Genomic DNA, 17964 nt, shown 5'->3' with positions numbered 1-17964 from the left:
ATAATATCTCGCAGGATATTGCGCAGGATCTCCAGGAACACTGAACGAAATTACTAGAAAATTGTGTAGGAATAATCATTCCTACAGTCGAAGGATTTCATAGAAAAAATTAGGTGTTAAATTGTGTGGAACCTTAGAAGAACTTTTCAATATTCCATGGGGATTTTTTGAGAAATTCATTGAAAAATGTTTGGATGAACTCCAGTGATCCTTGGAGGAAATGCTGGAGAAATTCCTAGAAAAAAAAAAACTCTAAAGAAACTTAATAATGAAACACAGGTCGAATTGAGGAAATTATTTGAAATGTTCTCAATATATTGACTCGAATAACCCCTCGAGGAGCTTTTGGATCTGTTCTTTGGAATAACCGTAGACGAAATGGTGTTGAAATTCTTGCAAGTTTTCTTGGGAGAAATTCTGTGGGAAACTTTGGATATCTCTTTGATTAACGACTGTAGAATTCGGTTGGATAGTTAGTAGAAAAATATCTGGAGGAAGTCCTAAGATAGTCTTTGTTCAAAGTACTGCCTGAGAAAAATTTCTAGAGGTATTAACGTTGAAAATTTCAAGGATTTCCTGAAGTAAATTATGGAGGAACTCCTGTAAGCATCCTATGAAAAAAATGCTGAAGCAATTTCTTGAAGAATTCATAATAAAATCTTTGGAGAAACCACGAGGATATTTCCTGAGGCTGTTCTCGAGAAATACGAGAAGAAATTTTGCATCTCAGTTATCTGCAAGCAAGATAAGGAAAGAAAAGAGACTTTAGATACTATTTAGGTTTCAATAGAGACTTCAGACACCTTTTATCAAAAATAGAGACTTTTTAGAGACTTGCAAAAAAAATGTATATAAAAAGAAACCTGCTACCAGCCCTAGATATGTTAATCCTTTACCGAATAAATTCAGATACATTAAAAATATCAATCATGTTTTGATAAGCTGATGAAATTTCATACTCGAAAGAATTCTCACTGAACAGCTCATATAGTTTTTGGAGAGCGGCGCAGCCGAATTTTTTTCGAATGAAGATAGTTTTCTGGCAATTAATGATAGCTCTGGGTTATAACGCAAAAATCCTTTGTCGTGAACATATTCTATCATGAATTACTGCTTCAAAATAATTTCCCTGATTGTGATCGAAATTCCCTGAAAATTCCAGGATTTTTCCAGGTTGAATAAAATTCCCTGATAATTCCAGGTTTTCCAGGTTTTTCCAGGTAGTAGACACCCTGAGAATCCTGAGAGGTTTCTGAAAATAATCATGAGAGGCTTCTGAAGAGAATAATAAGCGAATTCCTCTGAAGAGTATTCTGATAAAATTCTGAAAAAAAAAACCTGAGAGAATTCAGAAGAGAATCCTGAGGGGCTTCTGAAGAGAATACTGAGAGAATTCAGAAGAGAATCATAAGGAGGTTCTGAAGAGAATTCCAAGAGTAATTCTGAAGAGTATCCAGAGAGGATCCTCAAGAGAATCCTGAGATGTGTCTGAGATGCGTTTGAAGAGAAACCTGCGGGTTGAAAAGGAAGGGAGGGATCGGACGTCAAGGGCAATGCCTATATTTCTGTACACCTTCCCTGTTCACCTGTACACATCGTTTCAAGACTCTTAGTTGGTTTACCAACGGTGTTTCGTAATTTTCCGCAAAATCAATAGTTTTGTGTAAAGAATATACTAAAAACTCAACTGAATCTTGGAAAAATAATTCAATAGCGCTAGTTTTTATTTTTGTTTGGTGCAAATAATGTTTATATTTCAAAATATAGAAGTTTGAAAATCAAGTTTATTGAAAAAATGCTGACTTTACTTCGGTTATTGTGCTTTAACTAGAAATCCAAGTGATTATTTTGATGAAACTGTGTGCATTATTGTGAAAATGTGGTGAAAAAATGGATATTATCTAGCTTGTACAGTTTACATTTTTGCTTCTTTTGATCATATGCTGTTTTTCTATTTTTATGAATTATAACTCTAATAGACTACCCATAAAAGCATAACTGTTCCATATGGATTTTCGAATCAACACCTTTTTACCACAACATTCATGTTTTAATATATACTTTACTATGCATATACAAATTTACATACTTTGTTTGAAAATGTTGTGGAAAAATATGAGGTTAGTGTAGTCCTATGTTGAGAAATAAAGGCATAACAGTCTGTATATGAACTTTGTACCTCAATTGAAACTGCAATACGTGAATTATGATCTAATTTATACTTTTTGCTGATCAAATCTAATAAAATGAGTAATCGGTAATGAGTAAATGGTGATGCTATGTGAATATGGCGTGTGGGAATGTGTTAAAAAGTTATAAATATGTGTATGAAAAGGCAAACTTCACAACAACATATTTCTTCCACATGGGACAATTATGCCTTTATGGGCAGTCAAATATGCTCTTTAAACAATAATGAATAAACTGTTCTAACTTTATAACTCATGAAATACTCAAAAATATGCATTAAACACATTCATTCAAATCTGTCCCAAGTAACCACAAGCATTAAGGTATTATCGTATTTTAACTTTAATTCAACGAGAGCAATGCATCATTGCTTTTATTCTGCAATATGCGTGCAATAATGCTTTAATTCGATTTTATGAATGCAATGTAGCATTGCTTTATTGTAGCAATGAAATGTGCATTAATGGGTGATATACGGTCACCGCTCAATGCTTCATTGCATCATCTTACTCAATGCTTCATCGCAAGAAAAACGGGAAGACTTCAATGCAGTATTTATCGTCGATCTTTCTTTCACTCCCACAAGAAATCTGGTTGAAATTCGTAGGTCTGTCTTTTGAGAAACCAGAATTTGAAATCAAAAAAAATGTTGCATCACCCTGGAATTGAACCAAAAACCTTACGATTGATAGGCCCATGCGTACACCACACACCTATCACCAACTCAATGTGACAAGATGCTAAAACGATACATAAAGCGTGAAGATGAGCAACCGTTTTAGCCCAACACAATGAAAACAAAACAAAATCTCAACAGCAAAAGAGCGTTCGCCAACTTATTGCGCACTTCACCCCCAATTGAACTATGACAAACTATGGTGCACGCTTGCAACGGATCATCTAAACGTATTTGGTGCACTTGTTCCTTGAACCGCAAGGAATAAGTGCCCTAAAAACATTATCATGATTCGACGTATCCCTACTACACACTTTGAGGGAGCTTACACACTTGTGATGGGTTAATTTGGAGTGAAATCGACAGTATTTGCCACCGGCAACGAAAGGGCGCTGCTTGAAGTTGCACAATTTCCCGGTCAAAACATGCAGCATCCATGGTCCGGAGGATAGGCGCGGCGAGTCATCGAAAACATCTCACTTAATTTGGGTTCGAATCCCACCAGTCACACAAAAAAAAAAAACAAACAACTTCGTAAGCAACACTGACCTTACATCCAACGAACAAAAAAATATACAATAATATTTTTGTTTTTCTATTTTTGATCTAAAATAATGGTGCATTAAATACACTTTGGCTAAAGCTTTTATACGGTACAGACAGTAACTATACTTTAGCAATTGCCAACATAGAGCTAGGAAATGTAGCTGTATTTACACTTTAATAGCGCCCTTTTCCACTTTAATACTGCATTAATGAGACATGTAATGCAGTATGACTTTATATGCCATATTTTATAGTAGCATATAAAGTGATATTGATGCAACTATATACAGCTGTACGGTTACTTGGGGTTCTTCAACCATTACACAGTTGAACGTTTTATAGGAAACTCGGAAAGGCCACCGTTGTATTGTGTAATGTTGAATGTGGTACGGTCGTTCAAAATGTATGCCTATAGACTATTTTCATGTTATCACCTTGCTTTTCATTCATAAAGCAGGCTTTACGGATACAGAGAAAGCTCTTTCTGGTTCCATCCGGATGTTGCTCGAATTGTTGCTCATGCATCGTGCATTGTCAACAAATATTTCGCTTTGAACTTGGTAGACTCGTATTACACGAATTGTCCGTAACAATTTCTATAAATCTTCGAGCACCTTTCAATGCTTCAATATCTTAAAATCATTCTTTATATAAAGCATTCATCATCAGCAGCTTCGTTTGTATTCGATAATCGATGTATGTACTGAATCATTTCCGCTCAACAACTTCATCTTCATTTTTTTTAAGTTCCAAAACATGTTTTAACGGAAACAAGATGAATGAGCGTGTTTCTAACGTTTTTATGTAGGGGGCCCAGATAGCCGTAGCGTAGCAAGACCAAGCTGAGGGTCGTGAGTTCGATCTTTTCGGGTTGGAAATTTTCTCGACTTCCCAGGGCATGGAGTATCTTCGTACCTGCCACACGATATACGCATGCAAAAATGGCCATTGGCATAGTAAGCTCTCCGTTAATAACTGTGGAAGTGCTCATAAGAACATTAAGCTGAGAAGCAGGCTCTGTCATAGTGAGGACGTAACGCCAGAAAGAAGAAGATGTACGGAAATAAACAATCCTTTGTGGTGAAAGGATGATAATTAGAATAAGCTTTTATGTAATACGTTCCTTGATCGAACTGAGAAGTTCACCATTAACGAACTTTTTTTAAACTTACGTACCGTAAAGTGCCCTAATTCCGCGCATTTCATTCAAAATCATCAATATATGGAAATAAAGCCTGTCCACGTTAAATTTCGGACACCCAAATAATGGCAGCAAAAAAAAGTTACTCATAATTCAACAAAAACAATTGTTTATTTCAGAATAAAAGAGTTATATCTACAAAATAAACAGTTGAAAAGGATGTTAATCCTTCTTTCTGTAAAATTCTCGAACTTTCTGTGGTACACCCGCCATCCGTGTCCGAAATTTATCGTGGACAGGCTTTACAGAATAATATTGCAGCAGCAACTTTTAATGCCGTTTGATGCTTCTTTCATTTATAATAAGTTTGAATCACAAATAAAAGCAAATAAGACACTTTTTCGCGGCGTAAAAAAATAATCAGTGGAGTCCCGTCTAAGTAGACGCCATTTTTCTAATTTCTTTGGCGTCCGTGCTAAGACTGTACGACAAAAACAAAAGCGATTTCTATATTGAAAATGTTTTATTTTTTATGCAATATTTCATGGAACTACTTGCTACAGATATGTTTCATGGTGCTTCTATGAAATATTTTTAAATATTAGCATAATTATTAAGTTTTATCCAACAAAGTATTGCGCGGAATCAGGTCACGGCTCTCTTTCATAATGCCCTAATACCGCGCACTGTTTTTCGCTGAACAACAAACAAGTTGAACATGCTATATTCGTCTTCACATCTGACTATTTCTCTGAAAAGTATTTTCGTGCATAAATACGTTTCACGCACCAAGCGGAATATATGGAAAGCCCACTTACAGGGAAATTAAAAGTCTTATTTATTTATTTTATCTTATTTATATTATACAATCCTTATAGTCTTATTGAGAAAACAATAAATAAGGGTCTTCTATGCGAATAAAATTCCTTGTATTGTATGAACAGTGTAGAATACAAATATAGGGGTAGTCGGGGCGTTTTCACTAATGAGATGGAATGCCATGCAACCCATGTTATACACTTACTTATATAAACTCAATGAAAAAGGAATAAATTACCGTAAAATGGGGTGTTAAGGACTCGTGGGGTTTTAAGGGATTGAACTTCTCAATTAAGTTCGACAAATCGCAGAAACCTCGAAAATCGATATATAAGTCATCTGAAATGCTCGATTTGTTCAGAGGATTGTGAACTGCATTATGTAATAGGAGCTGTCTATTAATATGAAGTATTGTGGTTTCTAGAATTTGAAAACCTTTCAAAACATTTTTGTTTGAATTTTATGGGCTAAATACATTTATCTACAAAACCATGAAATATATTTGAGAAAAATTCGCGAGTAAGGTAGAATATAAGGAAATTTAATTGAGATCATAGTACAGACAAAAACTTCATAAAATTATGTCTGGGTTTCAATTTTCAGAAACATTCATGAAAAAAGTCTCGTTTTGAAAATAAGTGGGGTGTTAAGGAATTATCTATTCTAACTTTTCTAAGTAACTAAACTCATTAAATTTATGCTGCAATATATTTCAATATAGTTTTGAGTTGTTCCGTCAAGTTGAACTACAATGTAAAGTTAAGGGATCTATTTAGTAAGTCACTAAATATCTCCAAAAATGACTTATTTCAAAATTTGGTAAAATTGGTAGGAAAATCTAAATTAAAAACTGATTAATGTGAATACGGTTTTTTATGATAATATTTTCATAAGTTGTTCCATCACATTGGAGAAAAGTTGGCATATAGGAATGATTATCTTATTCGAAATGGTTTTGGAGCTAATAATTCTTTTAAGTTTTGAGATTTATTGGCGTAATTTCGGTCCACGGGTTACATTGATAAACAATCGTTTTGATGAAATCCGACGTTTCGAGCATTTATTTGCTCATCTTCAGGGCAAACTATAATTTACAAAAATATATACTATTTGTCTGGTCAAGTCCGAAACATTAATTAATACTACTTACATCATTGATTTGTTTTTAAGTCAAGTGGGTTTGGACAAACATTTTGTTTTCTTACTTTATTAACGAGATTTTTAGCCCTGGGCTAGTTCATCTCGGGACCAACGGCTGTACTTCCCTTCCGAAGGAAGTCGTCACTTTTTAGTGACTATCTCGGGGATGGGATTCGATCCCAGGTCCTCGGCGTGAGAGGCGTGTGTTCTAACCACTACACCAGGTCCGTCCCCATTGGACAAACATTGATTGAACGGCTAACAACATTACACTGCAATTACAAATAAATTTCGGACATAATAACTTAATTCACATAATTTTAATTTGAACGAAGCACAAATTTACACAGCTTTCATCCGAGCACATCTAAACAGGTTTGACCTAAATAACGCCACTAAATCTCAAAATCAGTCTACACGGTCGATAATCCATCAAATGTTTTAAAGTATTATCTAGGTCCTAGATAAACAATTATAGTATAAGGTTATTTCCGAGCTTTTTTTTTTGGAAAATATAGTATATATAGTGTGCGGTATAGTGTGAGCGATTCCGCTCTGTATTGGAAACTTTTCGTTAGAATTTTCCCCGATCATGCCACTGGGTGTTACATGCAAATCCGTTATTTGGTGTGGTGCTTTATTTAACCCTTCAGTCGTCGCGCGGTTTGTCACCGTCAGAACCACCACGCTGAAGCTGTGTACGAAAAGCGAGGTTTTTTCACCACTGTTGTACAAAATACAACAGCGCGACGACTGAAGTGTTAAAAGGCGAATTGGACACTTACCCTATTCACACTTAAAATTTGTTGAAATTATCCATCTTTTGACAAGTCATGACAAGATTGCTCTGCACTGTTCTAGAATACGCAAACTGCATATAAGTATAAAAATCTTTTCAAGACAATTGTGCGATGCACTGATAGCTTGCTTGAAAATAGAATCAATAGGTATGAGAGATTTAGCAGTTAAAATAAAATGATAAGCGTTTTCAGGAGTTCCAACTTGAATTATATTGAAGTTATAACATCTTTAGATTTAACAAGACCATTAGAGTTGAAGGGACACATCAACGATGTTGACCAAAATAATATTTTTTGTGCTGTTGACAAAATATAGTTTTATATACAAAGCTCAAATTCCTTAACACCCCATTTTGCATTTTCGTCAAAAATCACACATTTTTATGATTATCTCAGAAATCTGCCATAGGATCGTCTTCATTGTAATTGGCTTTTGATATACACGCCAGGAGAATGGTAGGACTGTATTTTGTTCAATTATTGGCATACTAGAAGTTGCTCGAATTTCAAGTGGATTTTTTTTTCATCCCTTAACACCCCATTTTACGGTATGTTCGAAAAAACTGCCCATATTGCCCGGGAGGCTCTTACAAATTTCATAATTCTAGAATGTTGATGTTTGACTGTTACAATGTTCTTTACAATTTGAAATTTTTGTACATATTGTTCATAAATACTAATAACTTAACTTTCCTGTTTTGTGAACAGAATAAATAAATTTTTAGACCCCATCGATAGAAAATCGACAAATTTCGAAAAATTATTTATTCGTTAAAGTTCATGACGGAAAACTTGCGGATCTAGTGTATTGATCTAAAGGTTGTTGAAAATCATACGAACATCCGTAAATTCCAATTTATTTTCTGCGCTTCTATCGACTTTTCCTAAGGTGGTCAAGCTGCCCCACTTTCCCCTATATTAAATTCACACGTACCAATGCCGCGGATTTGAAAAGACCATAACAAATGTTTATCTTTGTTTCATGTGATGGTCAAAAAAATATGAAAAAAACCAGTGGCGACTCGTAACCTCACTTTTTACCTGTTCTACGACTCTAAAAATGATTATTTCGAAAAATTTAGATTATAAATCAAAAAGTTAATTATTGAAAACGTTCTTTCTAACAAATCTCTACTAATTACATGCAAATTTGTTGCTGAAATTCAAGAACTTCTATTCGTAGAACAGGTAGATTTGAGGTTAGGGAATCGCCACTGGTAAAAACTAAATGTAGACTGAAGCGTAACGGCTCATACAAAACTTTACTATTTGTCATACAAAAAGCATTACAGAGGGGAGAGGGGGTTGAAAATGTTCAATTTCTGTGTTGCGTAATAAATGGATAGTGCTTTACATTAAAATTAATGTTAATTTGTTTGTTTCGCCAGTGCGCGGAATTCAGCATTCTTCTGCGCGGAGAAAAGCGTTTTAAAAATGCGCGGAATTAGGCAATTTCGACAAGTCAACTTTTTCAATAAAATTACATTTGTAAATTATGAATATGACGGGGTTGGTGGTCTGATGGCTACCGCTTCTGCATCATAAGCAGAAGGTCATGGGTTCAATCCCAGGCCCGCCCCTTTCCTCGTACTTTGTAGTTGTATATCTCTCACTTGCTTCTATCTTTCATTCTAAATCTATCACACTCAAACCAAAGTCAAATTAAAGACCTCCATGTCTCTTGCAGTTACTCGAAATTTTATGGCTCATAGGATAATCTAGAATGCCGTGAAAAGTGTACTCCGATCTGTCAAACTTGGGTACCTTTTGCACTACCGAGGGACCAAATGCAGTACTAGAAGTGGTACCCAATCTGAGCTCGAGTGCGACGGACCTGCTCAAACTATTCGTTCATAGCAAACGCTAGAACCAGATACGGACAAGAAACCGTTTCCCTAACGCTTCCATTCTTCCACGCGCATGCCTTTCCTAACGCCTGATTCATAGGCAGTCTGCTAATCACAAAAGCAAACCTCTCTGCCATGCCTTTCCCCCAATCCAAACACTCCCACATGAACTGGCGCAGATGCAGTGGTATATACGGTCTACGTGGGAGCCAGTATAATGCATCATCGATTCCTACCCCTTCCCCACATTTGTCAGCATTCTGACGTGGCAGGCACCATTGTCGTCTAAAAATAGAAGATCACCAGCACTTATACACTGAGGATGCCTGTTAGTCCCAAGCAGTCATTCGGTTGGTTCCTTGTGTAAGCGCAGCTGATCTGGCGATACTGGAGTAGCATCCATGGGCGGCCAATCAAGCTCAAGCTCACATTTGTAAATTATGAATATAGTCTAGTTTATATTTTCCCATAATCTACTACTTGTTTGCTAGCCATCCACTCATAAAACTTTTTTGTTGATGCAATACTCATTTTAATTATATTTTTGAATCGTTTTATTTCTTAAGTGCGCTGAATCACGGCACTTTATGGTACCATTTATTGTGAAGGAATTTATTAATTCAAACGATTTTTAGATTTTCCATCAGTACCGAAAATACCGATATTCAATGCTTCCCAGTACCGGTATTTCGGTACCAAAAATTGGTCGGTATTGCCGGTACTTACTTTCGGTTCCGATACTACCCTACATTGAAGCTTATAATACGTCATCAAAAGTCTTCTTGACATAATACATGAAAATATTTTCGCCCGAGAATTTTCCTTCTTTTATAAAAAGATAACTCTTTCAAGTTAAGCCCTTTCGCACTGATTATTTTTTTTAGTAATGACCCGGAACCGTACTTACGACAGTATTGTTTTGCTTATGCCCTAAACTAAATAGTTACTCATAAAAAGCCGAACATAACCAGCATGCATCTCAAGCTAGAATGTTAACTAATCGTACAAACTTTTCTCTCTCTTTCTGATTCCAGTTTCATCCCCAGCGCCGGTTGCTCGCTCAGAGCAAATAATCCAGCAAGCTGCAGCCGCAAACGATAAACATGACCGCGACGGACAATACGATCCGCTTCAGCGACCACACACTGGACAAAGCGACCAAGGCCAAAGTGACACTGGAGAACTACTACAGCAACTTGATCACCCAGCATGGCGAGCGGAAGCAGCGGCAAGCCAAACTGGAGGCCTCCCTCAAGGATGAGGCCCTCTCCGAATCACAACGCCAGGAAAAACGGATGCAGCATGCCCAAAAGGAGACGGAATTTCTGCGACTCAAACGGTCCCGCCTAGGGGTGGAAGACTTCGAAGCGCTCAAAGTGATAGGCCGGGGAGCGTTCGGCGAGGTGCGGTTAGTGCAGAAGAAGGACACCGGCCACGTGTACGCCATGAAGGTGCTACGGAAAGCGGACATGCTGGAGAAGGAACAGGTGGCGCACGTGCGGGCGGAGCGAGATGTCCTAGTCGAAGCCGATCACCAGTGGGTGGTGAAGATGTACTATAGCTTTCAGGTGGGTTCATGGATGACTAGTGTTGGTGTGATTTGGTGTGGGGAGAATCACTTGAGGAATTCCTGGAGAGATCTCTAAAGGAGTCCTTAAAAGTATACCAGAAGAAATATCTGTAGAAATCTGTAGCAGAATTGCTGAAACATTTCCTCAAGAAATTTGAGAAGAATCTTGAAGAACCTATGTAACACTCGCGTGATAGTTTCCGTAGGTTTGTCTTGGACCTCTTAAATTTGACAGCAGGATTCACTCAGGGCCTTCCTTGACCTAGTGGTTAGAGTCCGCGGTTACAAAGCAAAGCCATGCTAAAGGTTTCTGGGTTCGATTCCCGGTCGGTCCAGGATATTTTTGCAATGGAAATACCCTTGACTTAAAGTAGGGCTTAAAGTATCATCGTACCTGCCACACGATATACGAATGCGAAAATGGCAATTTGCAAAGAAAGCTCTCAGTTAATAACTGTGGAAGTGCTCATAAGAACACTAATATGACAAGCAGGCTCTGTCCCAGTGGGGATGTAATACCAAGAAGAAGAATTCTATCTAAGCATAATCAGGAAAAAAGGGAATTTAGAGGCTATTTTGGATATAACACAGACTTCAGGGACCTTCTGTTAGAAATAGAGACTTTTAGAGACTTTCATTATAATTGGGACCTGCTACCAGTCCTGAATTTCTGATAAAACTTCTGAAGGAAATTGTGAAAAACATACATACAGTACGAGCAGTAACACTTATCGCAATGTCACGAGAAATTCCCAAGAAATGTCAGATTATATGAGGAATCAAACTTTTATCTTCAGTTTCCTGTTCGATTTTTTTTTTTCCGTTTCCTGCTTCCTCTTTTTTGGCCCTTTTCAGATAAATGGTCTCTGAAGTTCCCATTTTCAAGACATTCAGTTTCTACCAGTCGTATTTAATCTATTATTGTTGCTTTCAGGATTCGGTCAATTTGTACTTGATTATGGAGTTCCTACCGGGCGGGGACATGATGACGTTGCTGATGAAAAAGGACACACTCTCTGAGGAATGCACGCAATTCTACATCGCCGAGACGGCGCTGGCGATCGATTCCATCCATCGGCTTGGATTCATTCATCGAGACATCAAACCGGACAACTTGCTACTGGATGCCCGCGGACATTTGAAGCTATCGGACTTTGGTCTCTGCACCGGATTGAAGAAATCCCACCGCACCGATTTCTATCGGGATCTGTCACAAGCCAAACCTTCCGACTTCATTGGAACCTGCGCAAGTCCGATGGATTCCAAGCGACGGGCGGAGAGCTGGAAGCGGAATCGGCGAGCCCTGGCCTACAGTACGGTCGGCACACCGGATTACATCGCACCGGAGGTGTTCCTGCAAACGGGCTATGGGCCGGCATGCGATTGGTGGTCGCTGGGAGTCATCATGTACGAGATGTTGATGGGCTATCCGCCGTTCTGTTCGGATAATCCCCAGGACACCTACCGGAAAGTCATGAACTGGCGGGAGACGCTGATCTTCCCACCGGAAACGCCCATTTCGGAAGAGGCTCGCGACACGATCGTCAAGTTTTGCTGTGAGGCTGAGAGGAGGTGAGTTCAGAAACTGGAATCAAGATTGTATGGTATTGGATTATGTAACAGTCCTTAGAAAACTATTCCCCTAGAACCTTTTCCAGAATTCCGTTCGCCAGAATGAATCGTTTCTGAAAATCTCAAATCCCCCGAAACTATATATAATTTCTGCTGTTCAAGATTCCGTGACAGTTTTTGCAAGAGTGTCATGTGGACCCAGACGCGGTTTTGAATTAGGCAAACAAAAAATCCTGTTGAGAAGTTTTCCAGCGGTATTTTTAGGTGACTATGTCGTTCATCAGAGAAAAAACACATAATTTGTAAAAAGTTGGCTTGTTTTTCAATTCAAATGCTTAAAACTGTTTGGAAATAGATTAATGTGTATTAGACTGATGCATATTTTGAAGTTTTTGCTCCCCTATGCTTAAACGATGTCAATTATAATGAAAACGATCCTCCCAAAATTTAAAGAGATTCGGAAGAAATTTGGCTGTGCACACGCTATTTGAAGTTTATATGGAAATTATTATGGAAAAAGCAAACCTTTTGTGTTCAGTCCTCTAACGGCTCGTCATAACAATCTATGGAAAAGTGAACACACTCATCTCATGTGAAAACTTCCCAGCTACAACTTTGCCGAAGACCACATTTCGATTGGACTTAAGGATAATTTGTTATTATTTATAACATAGTCTGAATCATGCTGAGATGATCATTCAATTACTTTCAGAGCAACACTGCTTTTTTGCTGTAGAACATAGTAGCCTGGATTACTTTGATGTATTCTCCCCGCCAGGAGCACCACTGTTGCCTGCCGAACAGTTGGTGAAGCATGCTACATGCAAACCAACTTTATAATGATGAATAACAATTTATCCTGACGTTCAATCAAAAAGTGGTCTTCGGCAAAGTTGTAGCTGGGAGGATTTCATGTTAGAAGAATTTGTTCACTTTTCCATAAAATTTTAGGACGAAGAGATAGAGGGCTGAACACTAAAGATTGGCGTTTTCCACAGTAATCTCCATATAAACTTCAAATGACGTGTGCACAGTCAAATTTCTTCCGTATCACTTCAAAATTTTGGGAGGATGATATTTTCCATAAATAAAATCGTTTAAGCATAGGGGAGTTAAAATTTCAAAATTTGCATCACTTTAATGTGTATCAGGGTGGCCACCGAACCGGGAAAAACGGGAAAAGCGGGAAAAAGACGGGAATTTGAATCCACCGGGAAAAAGTCGGGAAAAACCGGGAATTTGAGAGGATCACCGGGAAAATCGTTTTGAACGAACATCTTCAAGCTGAAATCTACAAACCAACCTCCGAAACAAGTTATAGAAAGTTGTTATGTTTAATGATATTGCCATGAGGCATTCGCAATTTTGAACAAATATCTTTCAAACATTATTTAATTTCTACTATGATACACCATATTTCTTAAAAATGTTTTGAATTATTTTTTGAATTTTTGTTCTCGCACTATCAGGGCTAATATTTTTTGAACTTTTCTTTATCTTTTTTCTTTGAATCAAAGTTTAATTACTTATTGCAGATTGGTTTAGAACTCTGCTGTAATTGCTGAATACCACAACTTATCATGAAAACCAGCCTTTATTTATAAAAGCTTCAATTATGCCACTAGTTATCTAATCGACAGAGTTTTGAATAAAGGCTCATTTACGATTTAAATAACGATCAAGCTGTTACAGCTCATATAAAATGTGTAGAATATCCATACAAAACGCAATTTTTGGTGTTATTAAAATTGTGAGTGATCCCTAAGTAAGTGCTTCTACATGTGTGGCCTTGTTTCATTCATACCTTGAACTTTTTTGCTTTAGAGATTTCTTTAATTTTATGAAGCAAATTCAAAGGATTAAGAGCTGAAAAAAATTCGATTACGATAAAGAACTACTTGGGCATCGTGATGATTTACTCAGGCACCTGGGGCTTTTGTCGGCTAAATTATCTGAAATTCAGCATTAAAATGCACTAAAATAAACTCTGAGCTGAAATTTTGATCGTTTTTTCATCACCAGAATCCAACCAATCCATCAAACGCAACCAATCATTTAACGCGAACGGATTGTTAGGTTCTCTAGATCTTAAAACTTGAACTTGATAGTTCGAAGTTTGGCTTAAAGGTCATATTGTTGGTAAATATGGGTCAAATAGCATACAAATTGAATCCCTGTCTTGTCAAGAGTAGGATCTGTTACCACAATTAACCATCTCTTTCCCATGATAGACAGCTCCAGAGCTCCATTGATATTCGACGAACGCGAGACAAATCGATTCAGATGAATACTATACTATGCCATAGTTTTCAGAATAACATTTTATATAGATTAGAACAATCTAACAGTCAACTTATAGATCCAATAGTGAAACTATTGATAAACAATCAAATTAATATGGAAAAACACTAGAAAAAATAAACCGCTTTTCATTGAAACCATTTTTATATGGAAAAACTCATATTAGGTCGTTGGAAAGAATGGAATAAAAACCGGGAAAATTATGTAAAATATACCGGGAAAACCGGGAAAAAGCGGGAATTTTAAAATCTAAATTTGGTGGCCACCCTGAGTGTATGCATCCGGAAGTATTCGACGGCAAATTTGGTTTAGTTTCAGTAATTTCCTTGGCCGCGCATATTGGCCATTGATCACCGGAGGTGTTCCACATATTTCAAGGTCATGTGCAAATCACATCCACTGTATCATGTCATTTTGTGCGGTGTGAAGTTATATGGATGTTAACATTTTTTGCAAGCAACTAGAGCCAATTGAAAATTTAATTCCGATAGAGGCATTAAGATTCGTTGGAAATCTTCCGAAATACATATGATTATTTCCGTAAAACTAAAGTTTCAATACTAATAATTCCCGGCACTTTTCCGCAATGATTTCTCAGACGGATATACGTTTAGTGCAGTCTAACAAAAAGTTCCATGTCTTTACTTCATAGCACGCCTTTAAAACGTACAAAACCACTCGATTTTTCCTGCGAAATATGCATTTGGAAAACTCTTGTTGTTATGTCTATTACACAGCGTAACAAAAATGACAATTTTGCGTGTCTCAAGGATCGAACTATGTGTCTCTAGTAGATTTGGTGTTGCTGAATCTATCTCAGAAATGTTCCAGCACGCCAAAATTTTTAGCTACATGTCGCTAAAGTTGTATAAAACACTGGTTTTATTGATGTTTACACGAAAATTAAATTATAACTTATCAAACATTTTTGTGATCTAATCCACTAAGCATTAGAAGTAAGACTTTAACTTTCATTTGAGATATACTTTAGTTGGAATTGCACGATTAAATTTAGATTAAACCGATTTTTTCAACTAGCTTGTAGTTTCCATACAAAAAAAAAAATTTTTTTTCGTATCTCTTATATGGCAAAATACAATACTTTTCTAAAACATAAAAAATAACTTTTCTGCATCGAAAGTATTATAACTTTGGTAATAAGTATTATAATACACATGAAGGTTGAGTTCTGTGGTAAATTAAGTAAATACATTGTCTTACAAGCTGGAAAACTAGACGTGCTATTATATTTCTTAATACGGCAATGGATTCAGAACCCCTGAAGTGAAGAAGTGAATAGCGGTATTTTTGGGCCTGAGACAAAAACGAGTTCCGCAGTATTATGGCCCCGCCGGGTCTACCCCGTTTAAGGATTTCAACAGCTGGGATATTGGTTTGCCTTGCCGTTGCATTTGTCTAATCTTTCTTTTCTTTTTCTTGGCATTACGTACCCACTGGGACAGAGCCTGCTTCTCAGCTTAGTGTTCTTATGAGCACTTCCACAGTTATTAACTGAGAGCTTTCTTTGCCAAAGTTGCCATTTTTCACATTCGTATATCGTGTGGCAGGTACGATGATACTCTATGTCCAGGGAAGGCAAGGAAATTTTCATTACGAAAAGATCCTGGACCGACCAGGATTCGAACCCAGACACCTTCAGCATGGCTTTGCTTTGAAGCCGCGGACTCTAACCACTCGTCTAAGAAAGGCCCCTGAGGACATTTGTCTAATATAAAACGTCCATCAATTCTCGATTACTTTTTCAAATCGACGTAAGTAACTTTCATACGGTTTTAAGAAAGTTTATTAGGAAGAATCACAACCTTTCTTCTAAAACTGTTTTAAAATGAATCCCCTTTTTAACATTTTTTTTTTAACATTAACCGTGTACATCGCTTAAATTTTGCATGCAATCAGCTTGCGTTAAAACACTATGTAGTTCCAATCATTTCCCATAAAAATTGTATGACAAAATAATACGCCGTTTCAATCAGTTACTTACGACGTTTTTGTACCTGTGTTAAATCGACTCAAGTAGTGTTTTGTTTTGATTCGTTGTTAAGTCAATTTGTCTCCCATACAACGGAGCGGCGAAAATAGCGGTTAGGTTGCGAAAGTGGAGAATCTTACTTTCGTCGTTTTGTAAATCCGGAAATTAAACGTTCTAAAAGTGAAAAATCGAGTTGTTTCAGAGCGTACCGTGTAGAATTTCATCTGCGAAACACGTAGGATTAAGTAAGTAAGTAATAAAGTATAAAGTAAGTTTGCTAACTTTTTTGACTTGAGTCTGTTTGAATAAGTCTTCGAGAATTATCAATTATTTAAAAAATCATGTGTTAGTCTGACGCATGCGTGTTCCTAATTATGGACGCCATATACATCAATTACGAACACACATTGTCTTTATTATGGGCAGCAAACGAACTTTACGTATAATATTTGTTGGAAAAACAACTCAACCATGTAGTTAAGTTTTGAATTGTTACAATGAATCATGTTTCGAACTGACAGTTTACTATTTTGGATGTAAAAATAATGAATGTTCAACATAAGGAACGGACCGTTCAGAATATGGCGCTGTCTGTAATATGGTACGGCACGGTATATCATACGAAACCATCTCCGAGTAGGCAACAAACTTCAAGATGATACTTTCGGAAAAATATTCAAGGCCAATAGATGCTCTGACAATTCTTCAGTAGGTTTCAGGTGCCCTGGAGGAAGTGGCCAATTAGGAACATGTACGATACCATATCGAAATGAGTATAGATTTTTCAAGATTTTTGAAGATGATGATTTCGGAAGCATTTATAGAACCAACGGCTGCGATGACCACTCTTTTTTTCCCTGTTCGGATGCGCCACTGCGATCATGTCGCATTACTCCATTTCCATTGATAGGTAATGAAGCATCATCGATTTCTGTACAGTTCTTGTTTTGATTCCTCAGATATTGATAAAAATCAACTATGATGAAAAGGTCCCGCTATTTACACCCTTCATAGAAATTTTCATCTCAGCGAAGGCGCGTCCCTTAGCAAACATAATCGATTAAATTTCTGCGGAACCAAATCGGTACTATGTACTGATATTTGACCATGCAACGGAACTCTAGTCACATCCTTGTTTTGCTTTTAGTTTAGTCCCAAAAAAATACTAGAAAAAAGTGGCTTTATGCTAGCAGCAAAACCGAATCAAGCTAGAACATTTGTTTAGTAATCAGAATTCACGTGAGTCCTTGAATGACCAAAGCTTAACAGTTCTTGTTGAGTTAATACTCATGATTGTTATCCTGGATTCAAGTGTAGTAAAATAGAATAATTTTAAGTTGGAATTACCAGAATATATTACCCTAGCCCGACA

General features: G+C 37.0%; 1 protein-coding gene across 2 annotated transcripts in view; it reads left to right on the top strand.

The window, feature by feature from the left end:
• Nucleotides 1-17964, top strand: part of LOC5572754 (serine/threonine-protein kinase tricorner) — a 65997-nt gene that overhangs the window by 29076 nt on the left and 18957 nt on the right. For both annotated transcript variants that reach the window (XM_001660518.2, XM_021841925.1), the window contains exons 3-4: nucleotides 10194-10727; nucleotides 11664-12301. In XM_001660518.2, the coding sequence (XP_001660568.1) occupies nucleotides 10263-10727; nucleotides 11664-12301 (1103 nt within the window). In that variant the 5' untranslated portion in view covers nucleotides 10194-10262. The remainder of the gene's footprint in view (nucleotides 1-10193; nucleotides 10728-11663; nucleotides 12302-17964) is intronic.

This window comes from Aedes aegypti, chromosome 2 (assembly GCF_002204515.2).
Source record: "Aedes aegypti strain LVP_AGWG chromosome 2, AaegL5.0 Primary Assembly, whole genome shotgun sequence".
In the NCBI taxonomy this organism is placed as follows: domain Eukaryota; kingdom Metazoa; phylum Arthropoda; class Insecta; order Diptera; family Culicidae; genus Aedes; species Aedes aegypti.
The sequence above is the reverse complement of the archived record's forward strand: the minus strand, read 5'-3'. Positions and strand labels throughout refer to the sequence as shown.